The 17,495-nt window shown below is 56.4% G+C and overlaps 1 protein-coding gene across 5 annotated transcripts in view; it reads left to right on the top strand.

The window, feature by feature from the left end:
- The window catches only part of HDAC4 (histone deacetylase 4), a 296,637-nt gene that overhangs the window by 208,389 nt on the left and 70,753 nt on the right, over window positions 1-17,495 (top strand). For all 5 annotated transcript variants that reach the window (XM_027538100.1, XM_027538103.1, XM_027538102.1 and 2 more), the window contains exons 7-8: window positions 6,191-6,312; window positions 15,067-15,198. In XM_027538100.1, the coding sequence (XP_027393901.1) occupies window positions 6,191-6,312; window positions 15,067-15,198 (254 nt within the window). The remainder of the gene's footprint in view (window positions 1-6,190; window positions 6,313-15,066; window positions 15,199-17,495) is intronic.

The following is a 17,495-nucleotide window of genomic DNA, read 5'->3' as shown; positions in this document are numbered from 1 at the left end:
TGCAGAGAGGGCCGCTCTTTAAACAAACATTAAAGGGAAACTTGTGGGGCGGGTGTCTGACCATATTCTTGGCTTCTCATGCGATTTTTGGCCACAAAAGGCACCTGTTAAACCGGAACTCTGGTCTACATCGTCCATATGCACCTACTGAATCCTGCCCAATGTGTTACTGATTACTGGTCAAGTCAAAAGCACCTGTGGTCTTTTTACTGTTTTTATACTAAGAATCCCTCCCAGAGCCTGTGTAACTGACAGAGACCACAAAGTGCCTGTTCATGCTCAGAGGCTGACGAGCCTGGCACAGAGGACTTGAATTTGGTGGTGGGATTGCTCTATGTTGGGTCTTTCCTCTGGGCCTGCGTGTGGCTCTGAGGGGCTGGCCACCAACCCAGGCCGAGCTGGAAGTGCAGTGACAAGTTCTGTGGCTTCAGACCATAGTCCGGGGTGCCCCACGGTTTTTTCCTTTGATATCATTTGCTTCTCCTGTCAAGGGTGATTCTGTCCTGGAAGAAGCCTCATCGGGCAGTTTTCATAAATAAAAATGGGATTATCATTCATTCACGGGAGGAAAGCTTAGCTCTTCCTGGATGCCTGAGATGGACAACAGTCTTGCTAACATGCCACCAGATCGCATTGAAATGAACGTGTTTGTTTCAGTAGATTCGGCCTAAAGGGCGTTTTGGTTCTGAAGCCATCTCCACTCTGAGTGTCAGCAGCCCCCGCACCGCACGGCCACTCCGGCTACACCCACACCCTCCGGCTGTGGGCTCAGCAGCGCCACCACCCACCCACAGCCACGATGGCAGTGGCCACCCTGAAGAGCCGCGCATGGTGGCCACGTGCTCTGAGCACTGGGCACTGGGGCCCGTGGACAGTCCTGGGGCCGTGCTCCTGGGGGCCCCATGATGCGGCACTGATCTGTCGTCTCCCCACTAGTGACCGCCCCCTGGGTTTGTGCTGGGAAGGCTCTGTCGTCCTCCTTTGTAGGGGGATTACCAGGAAAATGCCTTGCACTGTAGTAGGTTGGGCAGGGCAGGAAGAGAAGCTGAGTGGGCTTGGGGGGGTCCAGGACCCCCAGAAGTAGCCTGTCGGGTAAAGGTGGGCAGTGCTTCTGGATCCTCCCTCGGGGGAGGTGATGTGATCTGCAGGCCAGGAAGCTTTTCAGCAGAGGCCCTGCTCTGAGAGCAGCAGGGGCCTTCAGGAGCAGCGTAAGAACGCCGTGGGCCCAGAGGAGGTTGTGGTGGGAGGAGGGGCGTGGCTGACCATGCCGGAGTCCATGGATGGTGGCCAGAGGGATGCGAAGGGAAGACTGGGGTGTCAGGAGCCCCGTGAGTGGAGAGGTGGGGCGTCCAGTCTCCAGGAATAGATGCCATGATGATGTACGTGCATGTAAAGAGGAGGACAGAGTCCACGGGCTGTGCTGGGGGCTGCTGGGGAGGGGGGTCAGCAAGGAGCACCTGGGAACTGGAAGGGAGAGGCGGGGACACGCAGGCTGGGCCTGGGGGCACGGTGAGCAGGGTGACCCAGACTCGGAGGAGGCTTGCTTGCCCTGGTCCAGTGCTTGGTGGGGAGATCCCTCTTTCCCAGGGGACGGGGCCATGCCCGCTGCAGTGGAAGAAGGACTCGCCTCAGTGGAGTCAGAGGGAATGGGCCTGTTTGCCTTGGACTTGGTAGGCTTCTTGATGAGTCACACAAAGCAAACCAAATCGTGGATCATGTTCATTTGCTGCATGATGGCAAGATGGGAAAACCCGTCTTTATAGAGAAAGACCTCACCTGGGCTCCAGCTTCACTCCACCCCTGATGGTCAGCTCAGGTGTCATGGACCTGAACATAAAAGCTGCATTGTTAAAACTTCCAGAATAAAATGTAGGAGAAAGTTTTCATGACGTTGGTGAAGAGGTAAGCAAGGAGATCTTTGAACACCAAAATCATCAACTATAAACCAAAAATGTAAACTTAATCAAAACTTAATACTTTCATCCTTTGAAAGGCACCCTTAAGAAAATAAAAAGGCAAGGCACAGACAGAAACAAAATATTCACAATGAATGTGAGCAACTGAGCCCTTGATCCAAAATATATAAAGAAGCCCTACAACTCAAAGAGCTTCCCTGGTGGCTCAGATGGTAAAGAATCTGCCTGCAAAGCAGGAGACCCAGGTTTGATCCCTGGGTTGGGAAGATGCCCTGAAGGGAATGGCAACCCATTCTAGTATTCTTGCCTGGAAAATTCCATGGACAGAGGAGCATGGCAGGCTACATGGCAGGCTACAGTCCTTGGGAGCACAAAGAATCAGACACAACTGAGCGAGGAACACTTCACTTCACAACTCAATAACAAAAAGACAAGCACCTACTGAAAAAATATAGGCAAAAGACATGAGCCAATACCTCACAATGAGTTGGAGCAAGCTCCAGGAGTTGGTGATGGACAGGGAAGCCTGGCGTGCTTCAATCCATGGGGTCGCAAAGAGTTGGACACGACTGAGTGACTGAACTGATTACCTCACAAAATAAGAAGCAAATGGTCAGTAATTTCACGAAGATCATTAGTCACCCCAGAAATGCAGTGCACAGCAAGATGTCCCCTCACACACAGGGATGGCTGAAATTGAACAAACCGATTGCCGGCTTTCCGGATGGCTCAACTGTAAAGAATCCACCTGCCAGGAGATGCAAGAGACAAAGGTTCGATCCCTGGGTCAGGAAGATTCCCGTGGAGGAGGAAATGGCAACCCACTCCAGTATTCTTGCCCATACGCCCACTCCGTGACCCATGACCCATTCTCCTAGGTGTTTCCCTAAGAACAGGTGAGGTCTTCCATCCGGGCAGTGACTTGTGTTCTGATGGTCACAGCAGTTCTGCTCATTGTCTCCAAAGCATGGAAGTAGCTGAGTGTCTGCCAGCAGGTGATGGCAACACGGGCACCTGCTTTCTCATCTGCTCAGCAAGGCCCAGGGCAGCCTGCCCACACCTAGAAACATTAGGCTTCGGAGAAGATGCAGAGTCTGTGCCTTGAGATGCCGTTTGCATGTGGTCCTAGAGTCGTCACAACCAGTCTGTAGGAACAGGAAGCCAGGTGGCCGTGACCGGGGTGGGGGCAGAGGGCCTTCCCGTGGAGGTGACTGTTTTCTGTCCTTAGTGGCGTGGTTCTATGGTGTACCTGGGTCAGAACCCCCAGCATTAGGCTTACCAGAGGAGATGTGCTGCCCATCGCAGTAGCCGCCAGCCACATGGGCTCCGGGGCATCGAAATGGACTGTTCAGATGGAGACAAGCTGTGAACATCAGACGTGCCGGATGTGAAAAAAACGAGAACTATGTCCTTGACACTTTTTAGTTGCAATGATAGGATTGGGGTGTATTGGGTTAAGAACACTGAACGTAATTTCACTGCTTTCTTTTTGTTCCTGCTCACGTGGCCAAGAGAGAATTTTAAATCGCACACACAGCCTGTATTACTCCTGTTGGACGGTGCTGGTGTGAGCAGTTACAAATGGCATTCACCTGCATCAATCTGAGGTCATGGGAAAGGCCAGTTGTTGGTAGAATTTAGTTAAATGGCTAAATCTACTAAATCACTTGGTAAATGGCAGAGTTTGTGTTCGGCTTCATTCCGTATCATGGTCAGAGCAGTGTTTAGAAAGAAAAGGCAGGCGTGTTTGTCTTCCATCTTCTTCACTGAGGACTGATGGTCTTTAAGACTCGGTGCCCCTTCCGTCAGCCAGGATCACAGCAGAGCTACCCCAGGCTCTTCCTCCCGCTGGAAGGTCAGGTCGAACACCTGGACGGTGATTCTGGTTGGAGCTGAGTTAGAAGAGCAGCTCCTCACGTTCCGCCTCCAGGTATAAGGGGTGTGTGTGTGTGGTCTGTGTGTGTCTGTGTGGTGTGTGTGTCTGTGTGTGTGTGTAGTATGTGTATGAGGTGTATCTGTGTGTATAGTGTGTGTGGTGTGTATGTCTGTGTGTGTGGTATCTGTGTCTGTATGTGTCTCTTGTGTGTCTGTGTGTCTGTGTGTGTAGTTTGTGTGTGTGTGTGGTATGTGTGTGAGGTGTATCTGTGTATAGTGTGTGTGTGGAGTGTATGTCTGTGTGTGTGTGTGTCTTTGTCTGTGTGGTGTGTCTGTGTGTGCGTGTGGTATGTGTGTGAGGTGTATCTGTGTGTATAGTGTGTGTGTGTGGTGTGTATGTCTGTGTGTGTAGTGTGTGTGTGTGTGTCTGTGTGTGTGTGAGTGTGTGCCTGTGCACTGATTGCATGTGAGCGTGGGGTGAGCGTGCACGTGCCCCTGCAGACGAGGACAGGCCTTGCCCTCACTCACACCCCTGGCCGTCGCCCGCTGTGGTGCGTGTGAGCCCTGGGCTCTGTGACGAGGGCCGGGTCCCACAGGAGGGCCGGTGGCCACTGCTCCCTGGGAGACCTCGGCCTCTAGCGATGAGCTGGTTTTTCTCCGTTTTGCATGGTGTTTGGAGGCCTGGGGAAGCCTGGCTGCTATGAAGTCTGGCTCCATCCTCGCAGGCACCAGTGGGGTCCGGCTCCGCTGGGTCAGCCTGGCCGCTGCCCGGGGCCCAAGTGCCCTCTCAGACGGCGTGGAACAGTGGCTCGGGGGCCAGACCCTGCCTGTGCTCCTCCAGGTCAGGGCCAGACGGGAGGGAGGGTTTGAATACTGATGGCGTCTCGAGATCAAGACAGGAGAAAATCTGCTAGATGTTACACTGAATGTACTTCTGGCTTAACTGCAAAGTCCACCATCAGAGTCTAATGACAGCAGTGATTATCATTAATCGTGATTATCCATGTTTTAAGATTACGTAACACACACACCGGCCTTTCCATGTTTCTCACGAAGGAGAAAGTGAACTCTCTCCCAGCTTAGACCCCGGCAGTGACGGCGCGGTTTGGGGCCACCGAGGCCGCACTCCCTGCAGGCTCTGGCCTGGAGAAGTCGGGTAGAGAGATGCCCTCAGACCTTCCGTGGGGTCGTGCCAGGCCGGACCCCCGAGTGAGGCCTGGCAGTCTGATGCGGTGAGGGCACAGCCGGCATGAGCGTGGCCAGTCCAGCCCTGAGCCTGCAGCCCTGGCCCCCAACATGCGTCCTGGGGGCGGTGGGGCTGCAAGCGGGCAGCAGGCCTGTCCCAGGGATCTGAGCACCCGCTGTGGCCTGCCTGCAGGCATCCTCGGATCCAGCTCCGTGACCACCGTGTTCTTTGCACCCGTTTGCGCTCTCAAATATTTAAACATCCACCTGTAAGCGTTTAAGTGCTCACGTTCTCAATTCAAACAACACCAGGTGCGTGGGGACGTGGAGTGCTGTGTATGCAAATAAATAGTCTAACAAATTCCAAATAAGTAAGTTGGCTAATTTGTTTCAAGTCATTAAGAGATTACACCGTGTACAGACTCTTGGAATTCATTACACCTTCAGTGTTGCCAGCAAGACGCAGCACGTTTGCAGACGGTCGTCGCCAGCGCGACCAGCACCCCCTCCTGAGGCCTGAGCCCACCTTGCGCCGCCTGTGGCAGCGCCCTGCCCATCATTCCGTTTGGGGCTGTGTCCGCCAACTCACAAAGGAAGCAAATTTCCCGGGATCAGCTCCCGGGGCCCAGGGTGCCGCCGACCCCCGCCTCCCCCGGGGAGGGGAGATGGCCGGGGAGACCGTCCCCGAGAGGGGGACAGTCCCCACGTGGCCCCTGCCCTCCAGGACCCAGAGGCCGCCAGCACTGTCCCTACGGGCCCCGGCCAGGTCTCCGCCGCCTCCAACCACAGCTGTGTTCCTTGCACCTGGAGCCCCCCATCTCCCTCTGCGTCCTGAGGACGGGCCCCTCGGTGGCCGGGGGTAACACCCCCCTCAGCCTGAGGCCTGCCAGGCCAGGAGACCCCAAGAGCGAGGGGGCTGGGCAGAGCCCAGGGATTGGACCAAGCGTGCAGCCCCACAGGCCGCCTGTCCTCAGCCCCACAGGCCCAGGGGAGACTGCAGGCGGCCGGGTTCACAGGCTCACAGGCGGCCTTGTATCATCGTTTCAGTCCTGCCCTGGGAGGAAGCCAGGCTGCCCAGCAGGCCGGCTGTCGAGCCGGGCCCACGCGTCAAAGGGAGAACCACCCGCATGGGCGCCCAGGGGTGCTCTCCCTGCACGACCGTGGCTCCGGGTCCCCAAGGGTCACTCAGCCTCTGTCCCCCCCTTTCTCTCCAGGAAGACGCAGCACAGCTCGCTGGACCAGAGCTCCCCGCCCCAGAGCGGGGCGTCAGCCTCCTACAACCACCCAGTCCTGGGCATGTATGACGCCAAAGACGACTTCCCCCTCAGAAAGACAGGTGGGTGCGGAGCCGCTGCGGGGGTGGGGGGTTGGTGGCCCACCAGGGGGTCCTCAGGGTGACATCGGCCTCTCTGTCACAAGCCAGAAGAAGGATGTTTAGACACAAGCGAGGTGCACAGGACCCCTGGACTCTGTCCAGCAGTGACTCTGTAAGCGGGCAGTGGCTTTTAAGAAGAATCGAAGCATCCCTGGGTCTTGCACTGGGCGCTCAGGAGGGCAGGGGCCAGCGAAGCGAGCCTCTCCCCGAAGCTGTGCCCCGGGAAGCCTGGCCACCCTCCTGGTTGTGGAGGGCAGGGCTCTGCTCTTGGAGGCGGCAGGTGGAGTCCGGCCCTCGAGGGGAATGCCGTGCTTCATGGAGTGGGGGTGTGCGGCAGCTGCTTTTCCACAAACATGAATTTGTCTTCATTCAAAGGATTTTGGTCAGTTCCGGACAGAGAAGCTTTGGAACATCTTCTCCGCCCGAGTGGTGGGGTACAGGGAGCAGGGCTGGGGGCCCCTGCCACCCCATCCTAAGGACGGGGGCCCCCTGTAAGCAGTGTGCCCCAGAGAGGATGTGGGGTCACCAGCCCCAAACAGGAGCCGGACGCGAAGGGGGCGCTTCCACTCAGCACCAGGGGACTTGACCCGCATCCTGGGTGCAGGAAGGAGGGGCCCCGTCCCAGAGCTGGACCCTGGTGGGCAGCGGGGTCCACAGAGCCTTGCCCGGTCAGAGAGACGTCTACACGCGTGGCTGGGGTTCTGCGTGGGCTGGCAACAGTTTATTGGTGAATGTGCGAGTGTGGCATCTGCCCTCTGCCCTCCAGTTTGAGTGTGTGGTTGTCCCCCGTCGTGTGCCGAGAAGGGCCGTGCCTCTCACCTAGAGAGCCTGCAGGCTCCGCAGAAAGAGGTGTCTGTCGGGATCCGGGCCAGCCACCCCCAGGCCTGCCCTCCACGCCCCGTCCTGGAGCTGGCGCTGCGATCAGCCACACCGCCATCAGTCAAACAGGGCCCTGTGCGAGGAGAGACCCCAGGCGCCTGCCCCAGGAGGCCTGGGCCTGGTGGGAGTGGAACCCAGGGAGCTGGGGGGCTGGCTCTGAGCGAGTGGCTGGTGGTTCTGCAGCTCAGCGGGTGTCTCCCGCCTGCTTTGCAGCCCTGGGCTCCACGACAGATTCCCTAGGCTCTCCTGACCTCAGTTTCTCATCTCCAAAGTGGGTATGCTGAGCGCACAGCACTTGTGCCCACCCTGGGTGTGGTGAGTGGTGCCCACAGCCCCTGGAGCCATGGGTGGGGGAGGACATGAAGGACAGAGCTCCTGGCCACCGAGAAGAGCCACCTTCCGTGTGGCCCTGAGCTGCGTGATAATCAGCAGCGCCGCCCCCAGCCCCGCGTCCCCAGGACAGAAAAGAGGCACCGCCCCACGCTGCGTGGACTGCGGAGGAGCTCAGTAGAGATGCGCTTGCACTGTCTTCTAAAACGGCAACCCTGGCACATTAGTAATAGTAATAAGGCCAAGGTTCCAGGGCAGAGTTTAAAGCCCTTAGGGGAACAAAGTGCAGCACGGTATCCTGCGTCATTCTCGAAGCACCTATTTTCAAACACATGTCGCTGCCAATTCTAAATAATTTACATCTTTCTATGCATTCAGCTCCGTGGTGGCTCAGACAGTAAATAATCCGCCTGCACTGCAGGAGACTTGGGTTCGATCCTTGGGCCGGGAAGACCCCCTGGAGGACGGCTTGGCAACCCACTCTAGTATTCTTGCCTGGAGAATCCCATGGATGGTGGAGCCTGGCGGGCTGCAGTCCATGGGGCCATGAAGAGTCGGGAACGACTGAGCAGCTGACACACCTGCTCAGCTGATCCCATGGTGACCCACCTTCCCTCCGTCTTTACAGGCAGCTTGGGGCGAGTGAGCCTCAGGACACTGTGTCAGTGACAGCTGCCCCCAGGGGGTCCTCTCTGGGCCCTGGGGTCAGAGTCAGTGTCTGCGGGAGCTGTGTGTCTGTTACGGACTCAGGGCTGTTGTCCCCTGGGCGGACGCTCATGCTCAGGCCTTGCTAGGTCACAGGACAGAAAGCTGCAGACCCCGGGGTTCCTGGCACTTAGTCAGGAGGACGTGTGCTCAATCCCAGGCAGGGCCCCGAGCCTGGGCAACGGCTGGCTCCCCGCGCGTCTCCACAGTGGTTACGGAGCACACTGGTCGGGTGTTCCCCAGGTGCCCGGCCCTGAGCTTTGCGGCAGGCAGGCGACAGGCCACCAATGACCACATGCTCCAGTCCTGAAGGAGGAGGGGAGCTGCAGAGTCCAGGCCCAGGGTGAACCTGTGGGGCCCCTGGGCAGGGGGCCTGGCCCGTGGAGGGCAGGGCTGGCTTTTTACCCCAAAAGAACAGAGAGGACCAAGGCCCCCCATCAGGTTTGCTCAGAAGCCCTGGCCTGATGGCTGCCTCTGGGCCTCAGGGTCCCCCTCCGCAGCCCCCGCCACCAGGGAGGGCCTGCCTGGGCTGAGATGGTGGGCGGTGTCCGGCGGAGAGCCGGGGTATCCGATCACTGAGGCCCCGTGACACGTCAGTGAGTGTGCACAGCTCGCCCTGCAGTCGTCCCGTTCCTACTCATCTTAGCTGTGAGTAGCGTGGCTCGAGGTTACCAGGGACGCACATGGCACGCCTCTCTGCAGTCTGGGAAGGGCGGGTCACCTCGCGGTCCATCTGGTTCTGATGTGGTTTGTGGACCGGGGGCAGCCTGCTAGCCTGGGCAGCTGTGGGCATGGCCCGCACTGCACACCGCTATGCCTGGGTGTGCTTCATGTGGCTCTGGGCAGGGCTGGGGGGGCGGTCGGAGTAGAGGCCCTGTGGCCCTGGCATGGGATAAGGCACTTAGCTTTCTGGGCGGGGTGAAAGGGGTTGACCCGCAGTTCCAGCCGTGCCGGCCCAAGCTTCCAGCCCTCAGGGGGCTTTTGTGTACTACTGTCTTCCCTCAACTTTGTGCTTGTTGCAAAGTGGGTGTGAATATGTTCAGAGGGTTTTCATAAAGGCTTTGGTGTGCTTTACCAAAGAAAATTCCAGAGATGACGCGTGTGGTTAATATTAATACTAGGCAGTGTCTATGTGGAAAAGGACCTCACTTCACATGTTGATGTCCATCAAACTTGGACTCCTCTTCACATGAGAAGTGCCCAGTGAGACCTGGTCTTATCTTGACCAGATGTGCCCTGTTCGCACCTGAGCTTGGCGGCCGCCTGAAATACGCTATCGAAACGATTGGTGCAAACGCCAGTCGTAAACACCATGGAGAGTGCCTTTTTTTTTTTTTTTTAATTAAAAAATCACAAAAGGAAGGCATTAGTTCGGTTCAGTCGCTCAGTCGTGTCCGACTCTTTGCAACCCTATGGACTGCAGCACACCAGGCCTCCCTGTCCATCACCAAATCCCGGAGCTTACTCAAACTCATGTCCATCGAGTCAGTGATGCCATCCAACTATCTCATGCTCTGTCGTCCCCTTCTCCTCCTGCCATCAATCTTTCCCAGCATCAGGGTCTTTTTCCACATTCGGTTCTTCGCATCAGGTGGCCAAAGTACTGGAGCTTCAGCGTCAGCATCAGTCCTTCCAATGACTATTCAGGGTTGATTTCCTTTCGGATGGACTGGTTGGATCTCCTTGCAGTCCAAGGGACTCTCAAGAGTCTTCTCCAACACCACAGTTCAAAAGCATCAATTCTTTGGCACTCAGCTTTCTTTATAGTTCAATTCTTACATTCATACATGACCACTGGAAAAACCATAGCCTTGACTAGATGGACCTTTGGTGGCAAAGTAATGTCTCTGCTTTTTAATATGCTATCTAGGTTGGTCATAACTTTTCTCCCAAGGACCAAGCATCTTTTAATTTCATGGCTGCAGTCACCATCTGCAGTGATTTTGGAGCTCAAGAAAATAACATCTCTCACTGTTTACACTGTTTCCACATCTATTTCCCATGAAGTGATGGGACCTGATGCCATGATCTGAGTTTTCTGAATGTTGAATTTTAAGCCAACTTTTTCACTCTCCTCTTTCACTTTCATCAAGAAGCTCTATAGTTCTTTTTCACTTTCTGCCATAAGGGTGGTGTCATCTGCATATCTGAGGTTATTGATATTTCTCCCGGAAATCTTGATTCCAGCTTGTGTTTCTTCTAGTCCAGCGTTTCTCATGATGTACTCTGCATAGAAGTTAAATAAGCAGGGTGACAATATACAGCCTTGACGTACTCCTTTTCCCAATTTGGAACCAGTCTGTTGTTCCATGTCCAGTTCTAACTGTTGCTTCCTGACCTGCATGCAGATTTCTCAGGAGGCAGGTCAGGTGGTCTGGTATTCCCATCTCTTGAAGAATTTTCCAGTTTGTTGTGATCCACACATTCAAAGTCTTTGGCATAGTAAATAAAGCAGAAGTAGATGTTTTTCTGGAACTCTCTTGCTTTTTTGATGATCCAGCAGATATTGGCAATTTGATCTTTGGTTCCTCTACCTTTTCTAAATCCAGCTTGAACATCTGGAAGTTCACCGTTCACATATTGCTGAAGCCTGGCTTGGAGAATTTTGAGCATTACTTTACTAGCGTGTGAGATGAGTGCAATTGTGTGGTAGTTTGAACATTCTTTGGCATTGCCTTTCTTTGGGATTGGAATGAAAACTGACCTTTTCCAGTCCTGTGGCCACTGCTGAGTTTTTCAAATTTGCTGGCATATTGAGTGCAGCTCTTTCACAGCATCATCTTTCAGGATTTGAAATAGCTCAACTGGAATGCCATCACCTCCACTAGCTTTGTTTGTTGTGATGCTTCCTAAGGCCCACTTGACTTCACATTCCAGGATGTCTGGCTCTAGGTGAGTGATCACACCATTGTGATTATCTTGGTCGTGAAGATCTTTTTTGTGTATTTCTTCTCTGTGTTCTTGCCACCTCTTCTTAATATCTTCTGCTTCTGTTAGGTCCCTACCATTTCTGTCCTTTATTGAGCCCATCTTTGTGAAGTGTTCCCTTGGTATCTCTGATTTTCTTGAAGAGATCTCTAGTCTTTGTCATTATATTGTTTTCCTCTATTTCTTTGCATTGATCAGTGAGGAAGGCTTTCTTATTTCTCCTTGCTATTCTTTGGAACTCTGCATTTAATGGGTATATCTTTCCTTTTCTCCTTTGCCTTTTGCATCTTCTTTTCTCCGCTATTTGTAAGGCCTCCTCTGACAACCATTTTGCCTTTTTGCATGTCTTTTTCTTGGGATGATCTTGATCACTGCCTCCTGTACAATCTCACAAACCTCCGTCCAGAGTTCTTCAGGCACTCTGTCTATCAGATCTAATCCCTTGAATCTATTTGTCACTTCCACTGTATAATCATAAGGGATTTGAATTAGGTCATACCTGAATGGTCTAGCGGTTTTCCCTACTTTCTTCAACTTGAGTCTGAATTCCGACAAGTTAAAACATAGGTCAGATGTATGCATCCTGTGTGTGACCTCTGGAAGCAGCTCCTGTGTCTGGTTTGGTGCCTACAGCGCAGACGTGGTCTATGCCGGCGTGTGGGGGTTATGTGTGTCTGTGCACGAGTGATGCCCGTGGACTGTCTCTTTGTCAAGAAAACACGTGCTTTGCACTTTCGCTGTAGCTTCACTTTTCAGTTACTGTTATATCTGGGGTACCACTCCATTTCAACACATAAGGTCAACACCTTTCCTACATTATCTCAATTTACAAATGTTGTAGCGGTGGTAACTGCTCTCTAGCGTTTAGTTCTGCCCTCAGATGTGGGGGCCTACAGTCACTCTTTCTGCAGGATCGACTCCTGAGTTAGAAAGCGTGTGCAGAGCCGACAAAGCCCAGCTTGCAGTGCTGTACCCGCCACTCGTGAGAGGCCCTCGTCCCCCTTCACTCACGCGACGCCTCCCCGGGTCACCCCAGCCAGCCTGATGGGTGCCGAAGCCGTGACCTCTCTGCCTTTTCAAAGAGCAGTTCCGTCCCCGTCAGGGATGTACATGTCTGTTACGGCCCATCGCCCTGCTCGGGAGAAACCTGAGCGCTGCGTCGCGGAGCCGCTGGGCCTCTCCTGGGGCCCAGCGTGGCCCGTGCCCCTGTGCCTGGCAGCGTGCATACTGGCCAGGCTGTGCCTTCCTCGTGCGCCCCCTGTGCCCAGCATCTGCCGCCACACCAGCAGGGACGGTCCCTAATGTCGGTGTTCAGTGGCAGCTCCCCCATACGCTTTTCTCTCGGCCGGTTTTTTTTTCTTGTTGCTTTACGTGCTAATATCCATCCTGCGTCTGTCACGTATGCTACCAAAAATTGTATTCCAGCCTGTCCTCTGTCTTTCTAGAAAAGAAGAAAAGTCGCTCAGTCATGTCCGAATCTTTGCAACCCCAGAGACTATACAGTCCATGGAATTCTCCAGGCCAGAACACTGGAGTGGGTAGCCTTACCCTTCTCCAGGGGATCTTCCCAACCCAGGGATCAAACCCAGGTCTCCCGCATTGCAGGCGGATCCTTTACCAGCTGAGCCACCAGGGAAGCCCTTGTCTTTCTAGAGCTCTCTTTTTATTGTTATCAGAGTAAGTAAATGTCCATGAGTCACAGAGCCCCACAAGGCTGCCTCCGGGAGCAGCTGGCCCCACCCACCCGGCCCTGAATCATGAGGACAGTGCACAGAAAGGACACACAAACCGCCCGTGACCTTGGCTGCATTCCTGTTGGTGTGTGAGTGCCCTTTATCCTGAAGTTGATGGTTTGTTTCATTTGCTGAGTTTTCTGTCTGCCTATGTTTTTTAAATTGAAGGATAGTTGATGTACAATATTATATAGCTTTCAAGTGGACAATTTTTTAAAGTTGTATTCCATTTGGAGTTATTATAAAATATCAGCTCGGCTCCAGGTGTCTGCTTGTCCCTGCTTTTAATTCAGCCCCACGATTTGGCAGACGGAGGAGGCTGTCCTCCAGGGCAGGCGGTGCAGAGGCTCTGCTCTGGGCCCTGACTGCCGTTCACGGCCTCCCGGGGAGGCCCGGCCTCTTCCCTGGACTCCACCTGCTCCCGTGTCTCATCTCCTCCTCCGTCGTGGTTGTCCAGCTCCTCCGAGGTTTCTGAGAAACTGTGTGTGGAATGTGACTCTCTGGAGTCCTTGCCTGCTGGCAGATGCCTTTATCCTGGCCCCCGAGTGATGGATAGTGTGGCTAGGTCCAGAGTCACCTTCCTTCGGGGCTCTCAGGCCCTTGTCTTAGCCTGCAAATGACCAGAGCCTGACCCTGCTCACAAGGCTGACCCTTGGGCCCCGAAGCTCTGAGACCTTCTGGGACGCCCCCGTCAGGACCAGGCAGTGTTGCTCACAGACAAACCTCGGTGCCGCCGACAGGGCCCCGCTACACTGGGGCGGGGGCCACGCGCTCCCCCACTCCAGGGCCGCGCTGTCCTCCCTGGGTCTCGGGCAGATTCCTCCCCAGGACGGACACGTGGCTGTAGCAACCTCGTGCAGGCTCAGCTGACATCTTACGGGGAGAGGGGTTGTGCCTGTTAATCTAGCGGGTGGAGCTGGGGTTTTTTTTTCTTTTCAAATAATGATAAAGTAAGAAGCTCAGCGTAGAAACAGAAATAAGTGAAACGTGAAGCTCCAGTTCTCAAAAATGTGAAAACAGTATTAAATATTAAAAAACACAGAAACGGGTCCTCTCGCCGGCAGGGATGGCTGTTCCGTTACCGGGTCCTTTTCCTCTTTGGACACAAACGTCCTGCTGGGGAACCTGGCCGTCCAGACAAACTCTGCAGAGCAGAGAGTGTCTCCCTTGGGATCGGGGTCTCCAGAGCAGGCTGCGCATCTGGCGAGGCTGCCACCTTGCTCGCACCTCACACCTCATTTCTCTGGGAAGCACCCTTCAGGCGGGCTGCTCCTCCCTCCTCACAGGACCCGCCTTTACCTCCCAGCGCCCCCCAGGGTCACCCCACTGCCAGGACCCCCGACCCTGCCCCCAGGCTCCCCAGAGGATGGAGTCGCAGTGGCCGTGAGACGCACGCGCAGCCTCATTCTTATAACCCCAGCCAGCTTACTTCCAACTCTGAGGGGAATTCTGATCCTGTTGCTTGTTGCTCTAGAGAGCTGCAAACTTCCTGTTCCAGAAAGATTAAAACCAGCAGGGCTGCTGATTACAAACAAAAACAAGAGGTAAAAGAAACTCGCCAGTTAGCAGATCCACAAGTAACGGAAGCTTGAATGAACTCATAAAGCCTCCGAAGGCAGAAGTCTGGTGGTGAGCTCACCGCCGCCGCGGGCTCCCAAGCTGCCAGCCTGGGGGGCTAAGACTCAGGTGTCCAGAGGCCACAGGGAGGGCCCCGCTGAGTGAGGATGCCCCCTTCCCAAGGCAGCCACGCTGACGTGGGACTGGATTGGTCCAGGGTGTGGTCTGGGCTCCGGGTGCAGAGGCCAGAGCACTGCAGGTGTGCAAAGGGCTCCATTCGCACAAGCAAGGCTGTTACCAAAAGCAACCGGAGCACCTGTGCTGGGGGGTCAGGCGACACGGAGGGGAACGGGCCTCACCTGCAGGCAGGTGGCTAACCCTCTCATCAGGTGGGTTGGCCTTAGCACCTCTCAGCGGCTGGGATCCGAGTGGGCAGCCGGCCTGGGCCGTCACTCCGGGGGGGAATTTTTGATTTGCCGGTGAGTGAGGACGTGTGTAATGTAGAAGTCGTGGTAAAGCACCCCCAGTCACCTTGACCCCAGCTGTGTCTGCCTGCCGGTAATGACGTCTCCTTTTCCTGCAGCTTCTGAACCCAACCTGAAATTACGCTCCAGGCTAAAGCAGAAAGTGGCTGAGAGACGGAGCAGCCCCCTGCTACGCAGGAAAGATGGGCCAGTGGTCACGGCTCTGAAAAAGCGTCCCTTGGATGTCACAGGTACTTTGAGTGTAAACCCCACCGCCTACCTGCCCGTCTCAGAGAGGCCAGCCTGCACGCTCTCCCTTTAGCAGGGAAACCTGCATCTCTCCGCATCCATCTCCCCCGCCATCGAGTCCCGAGGGCGGTGCCAGCCCCCAGGACTGAGTCCGAGGGCCCCAAGTGGCCCCCAGAGGCGCTCAGAGCCCTGTTCCTGGGCAGCATGTCCAGCCCCCAGCCTGGACCCGCAGGGCAGCTGAGAGCAGTCAGGCCCCTGGACATCCCGGGAGACGATCAGGGATTCTAAGTGGAGGGTTCTCTGGAGCTGTTTAACAGCTCCCGCCCTGTGGGTGGTGAGCCCAGATCTCTTACCTGCCCCTGCCCATTAAACGGCAGAGTCTTCCTGGGAAGGAGGCGGGAGCTTGGAAGTCTCCTCGCCCGGGTCCACGCGCTGCTCTCGGCCCCCACCTAGTGGCCAGCGCGCGGAAGCACACCCACACTCTCTACCAGAACCACCGGGCCCCAGGCCGAGGCCCTTCCTGGTGGTCCCGAGGACACAGCCCACTTCCTGGGGCTGTGCGGTCAGAAGGGCACGCCCTGCTCTCGAGGGGCACCCCGCCTCCGGAGGGCGCACCCCTCGTGCACAGGGTGCGCAGCCCCCGTTCCTGGAATCACAGCACAGAGGGGTTGCCCAGGTGGCCTGGAAACAGGCGGGAGGGCTCGTGTGCACCAAGGACAGGGTTTGATGGAGACCCGCGGCTCTCGGGGCCGCCCCCCAGGAAAGAGGGGCTCCTGGGCGCCGTGGGAGGGGCCGGTCCCCCTAACCCCACCCCCACCGCCCGCACCCTTAGTTCTGAGCACGGGGTCTGGGGTGAGCTGAGCGCCCTCAGCCCTGCCCTGCGGCCAGGGTGAAGCCTGCCTGGAGCCGGGTCTGAGGCCACGGGCCTGGGGCCCGGTGGTTCTGGTAGAGAGACCAGGCCCCCCTCACCGTGGGTTCCGTGCAGACTCGGGCCTCGCGAGAGGCAGGGCGCGTGTGCCCCCCCCCCCCCCCCCCCCCACCGAGGCCTAGTCTCTTCGGGGGGCAGCGGCTCCGCCTGTGAGGTCAGGACCAGGCTGGGCGCTGCAATGATGAGCTGCGTCCTCGCCTCCCAGCAGCTTCCTCTCTGACTCCAGAGACCAGGGCGCCACACTGGGGCTGGGAGCACACGGCCTGCGGCGCCTGCTGGGAGCTGGGCAGCATCACCGGGAGAGGGCGCCGTGCGGGAAGCAGGAAAGGCGGGTGGCGGGGCCCCTGGGCCAGGGGAAGTTCGGCGGATGGGCGCAGGCGGCTCGGAGATGGGGGTGGGTTTCCGGTCCAGCACAGCCCGGGGGGCTGGGGCGGGGAAAATGCTCTGAGCAGAGCTGGCTTTCCAGAAGACGGGAAAATAAGGCGCTCTGGGCAGGGTGGGGTCCCCTCCCCTGGGGTCCTGGGAGGAGAGGGCCACGGCGTCCCAGACGCGGCTCCTCTGGCCTGTAACGGGAGGCCAGGAGGGACGGCGGTGAGGGCGCGGCCAGTGGCGGCCCTCGGACGCTCATGGGACGGGTCAGGGGCGTGGCCACGTCACACCGCGTGTGCCTCGTCGCTCATCGGAGCTGTGCCTGGCAGGGCGAGCAGACAAGAGAAGGGCCCCTCTGACCCTGTCCAGAGGAATGCCGTTAGCCTCTGAGTGTATTTCCTTCCAGTCCTTTCTGTGCGGGTCTGGCACGTACCCTGTGTACACTCGATTCCTTTTTCACTCGATATTAGTCACAACACTCTTGCGCCTTTAATGATATTCCACCGTGTGGGTGCAAATGATACCATGGTGATTATGCATTCATATTTACTTTCTTAGACCAGATACCTTGAAGTAGAGTGAAAAAGTAGTCCAAACACTGTTGAGCTGAAGATGGGTGAAAGGTTGGAGAGATCACATATAATTTCTATTGCCCCCAAAAGATGGCCTGGCTTCCCACACGCTCTGGAGGGTTTACCTGCCCACGGTGCTGGGACGGGCCTGTTTAAAGGAGGGCCGGAGGGGAGGTTCTGTGCAGCCGGGGGCAGGCTAACAGCAGGGAGGGCGCCCAGGCAGGGGCATGGCTGTGGTGGGGTGGGGTGGGGTGGGGGAGCCAGCCCTGTCTTTACATGTGACCTGTGACACCTGCCAGCCCAGGTGGCCTTCCCAGCTGCCCCCGTTCAGGGAGGCATGTGTGAACACGACTTAACCTGGTGGAGACCAGGCTCTGGATCCGGTGGGTAGGGAACCAGGGCCTGGGTTCACCATCTGTGCACGGGGGAG

This window comes from Bos indicus x Bos taurus, chromosome 3 (assembly GCF_003369695.1).
Source record: "Bos indicus x Bos taurus breed Angus x Brahman F1 hybrid chromosome 3, Bos_hybrid_MaternalHap_v2.0, whole genome shotgun sequence".
NCBI lineage: Eukaryota > Metazoa > Chordata > Mammalia > Artiodactyla > Bovidae > Bos > Bos indicus x Bos taurus.
The sequence above is the reverse complement of the archived record's forward strand: the minus strand, read 5'-3'. Positions and strand labels throughout refer to the sequence as shown.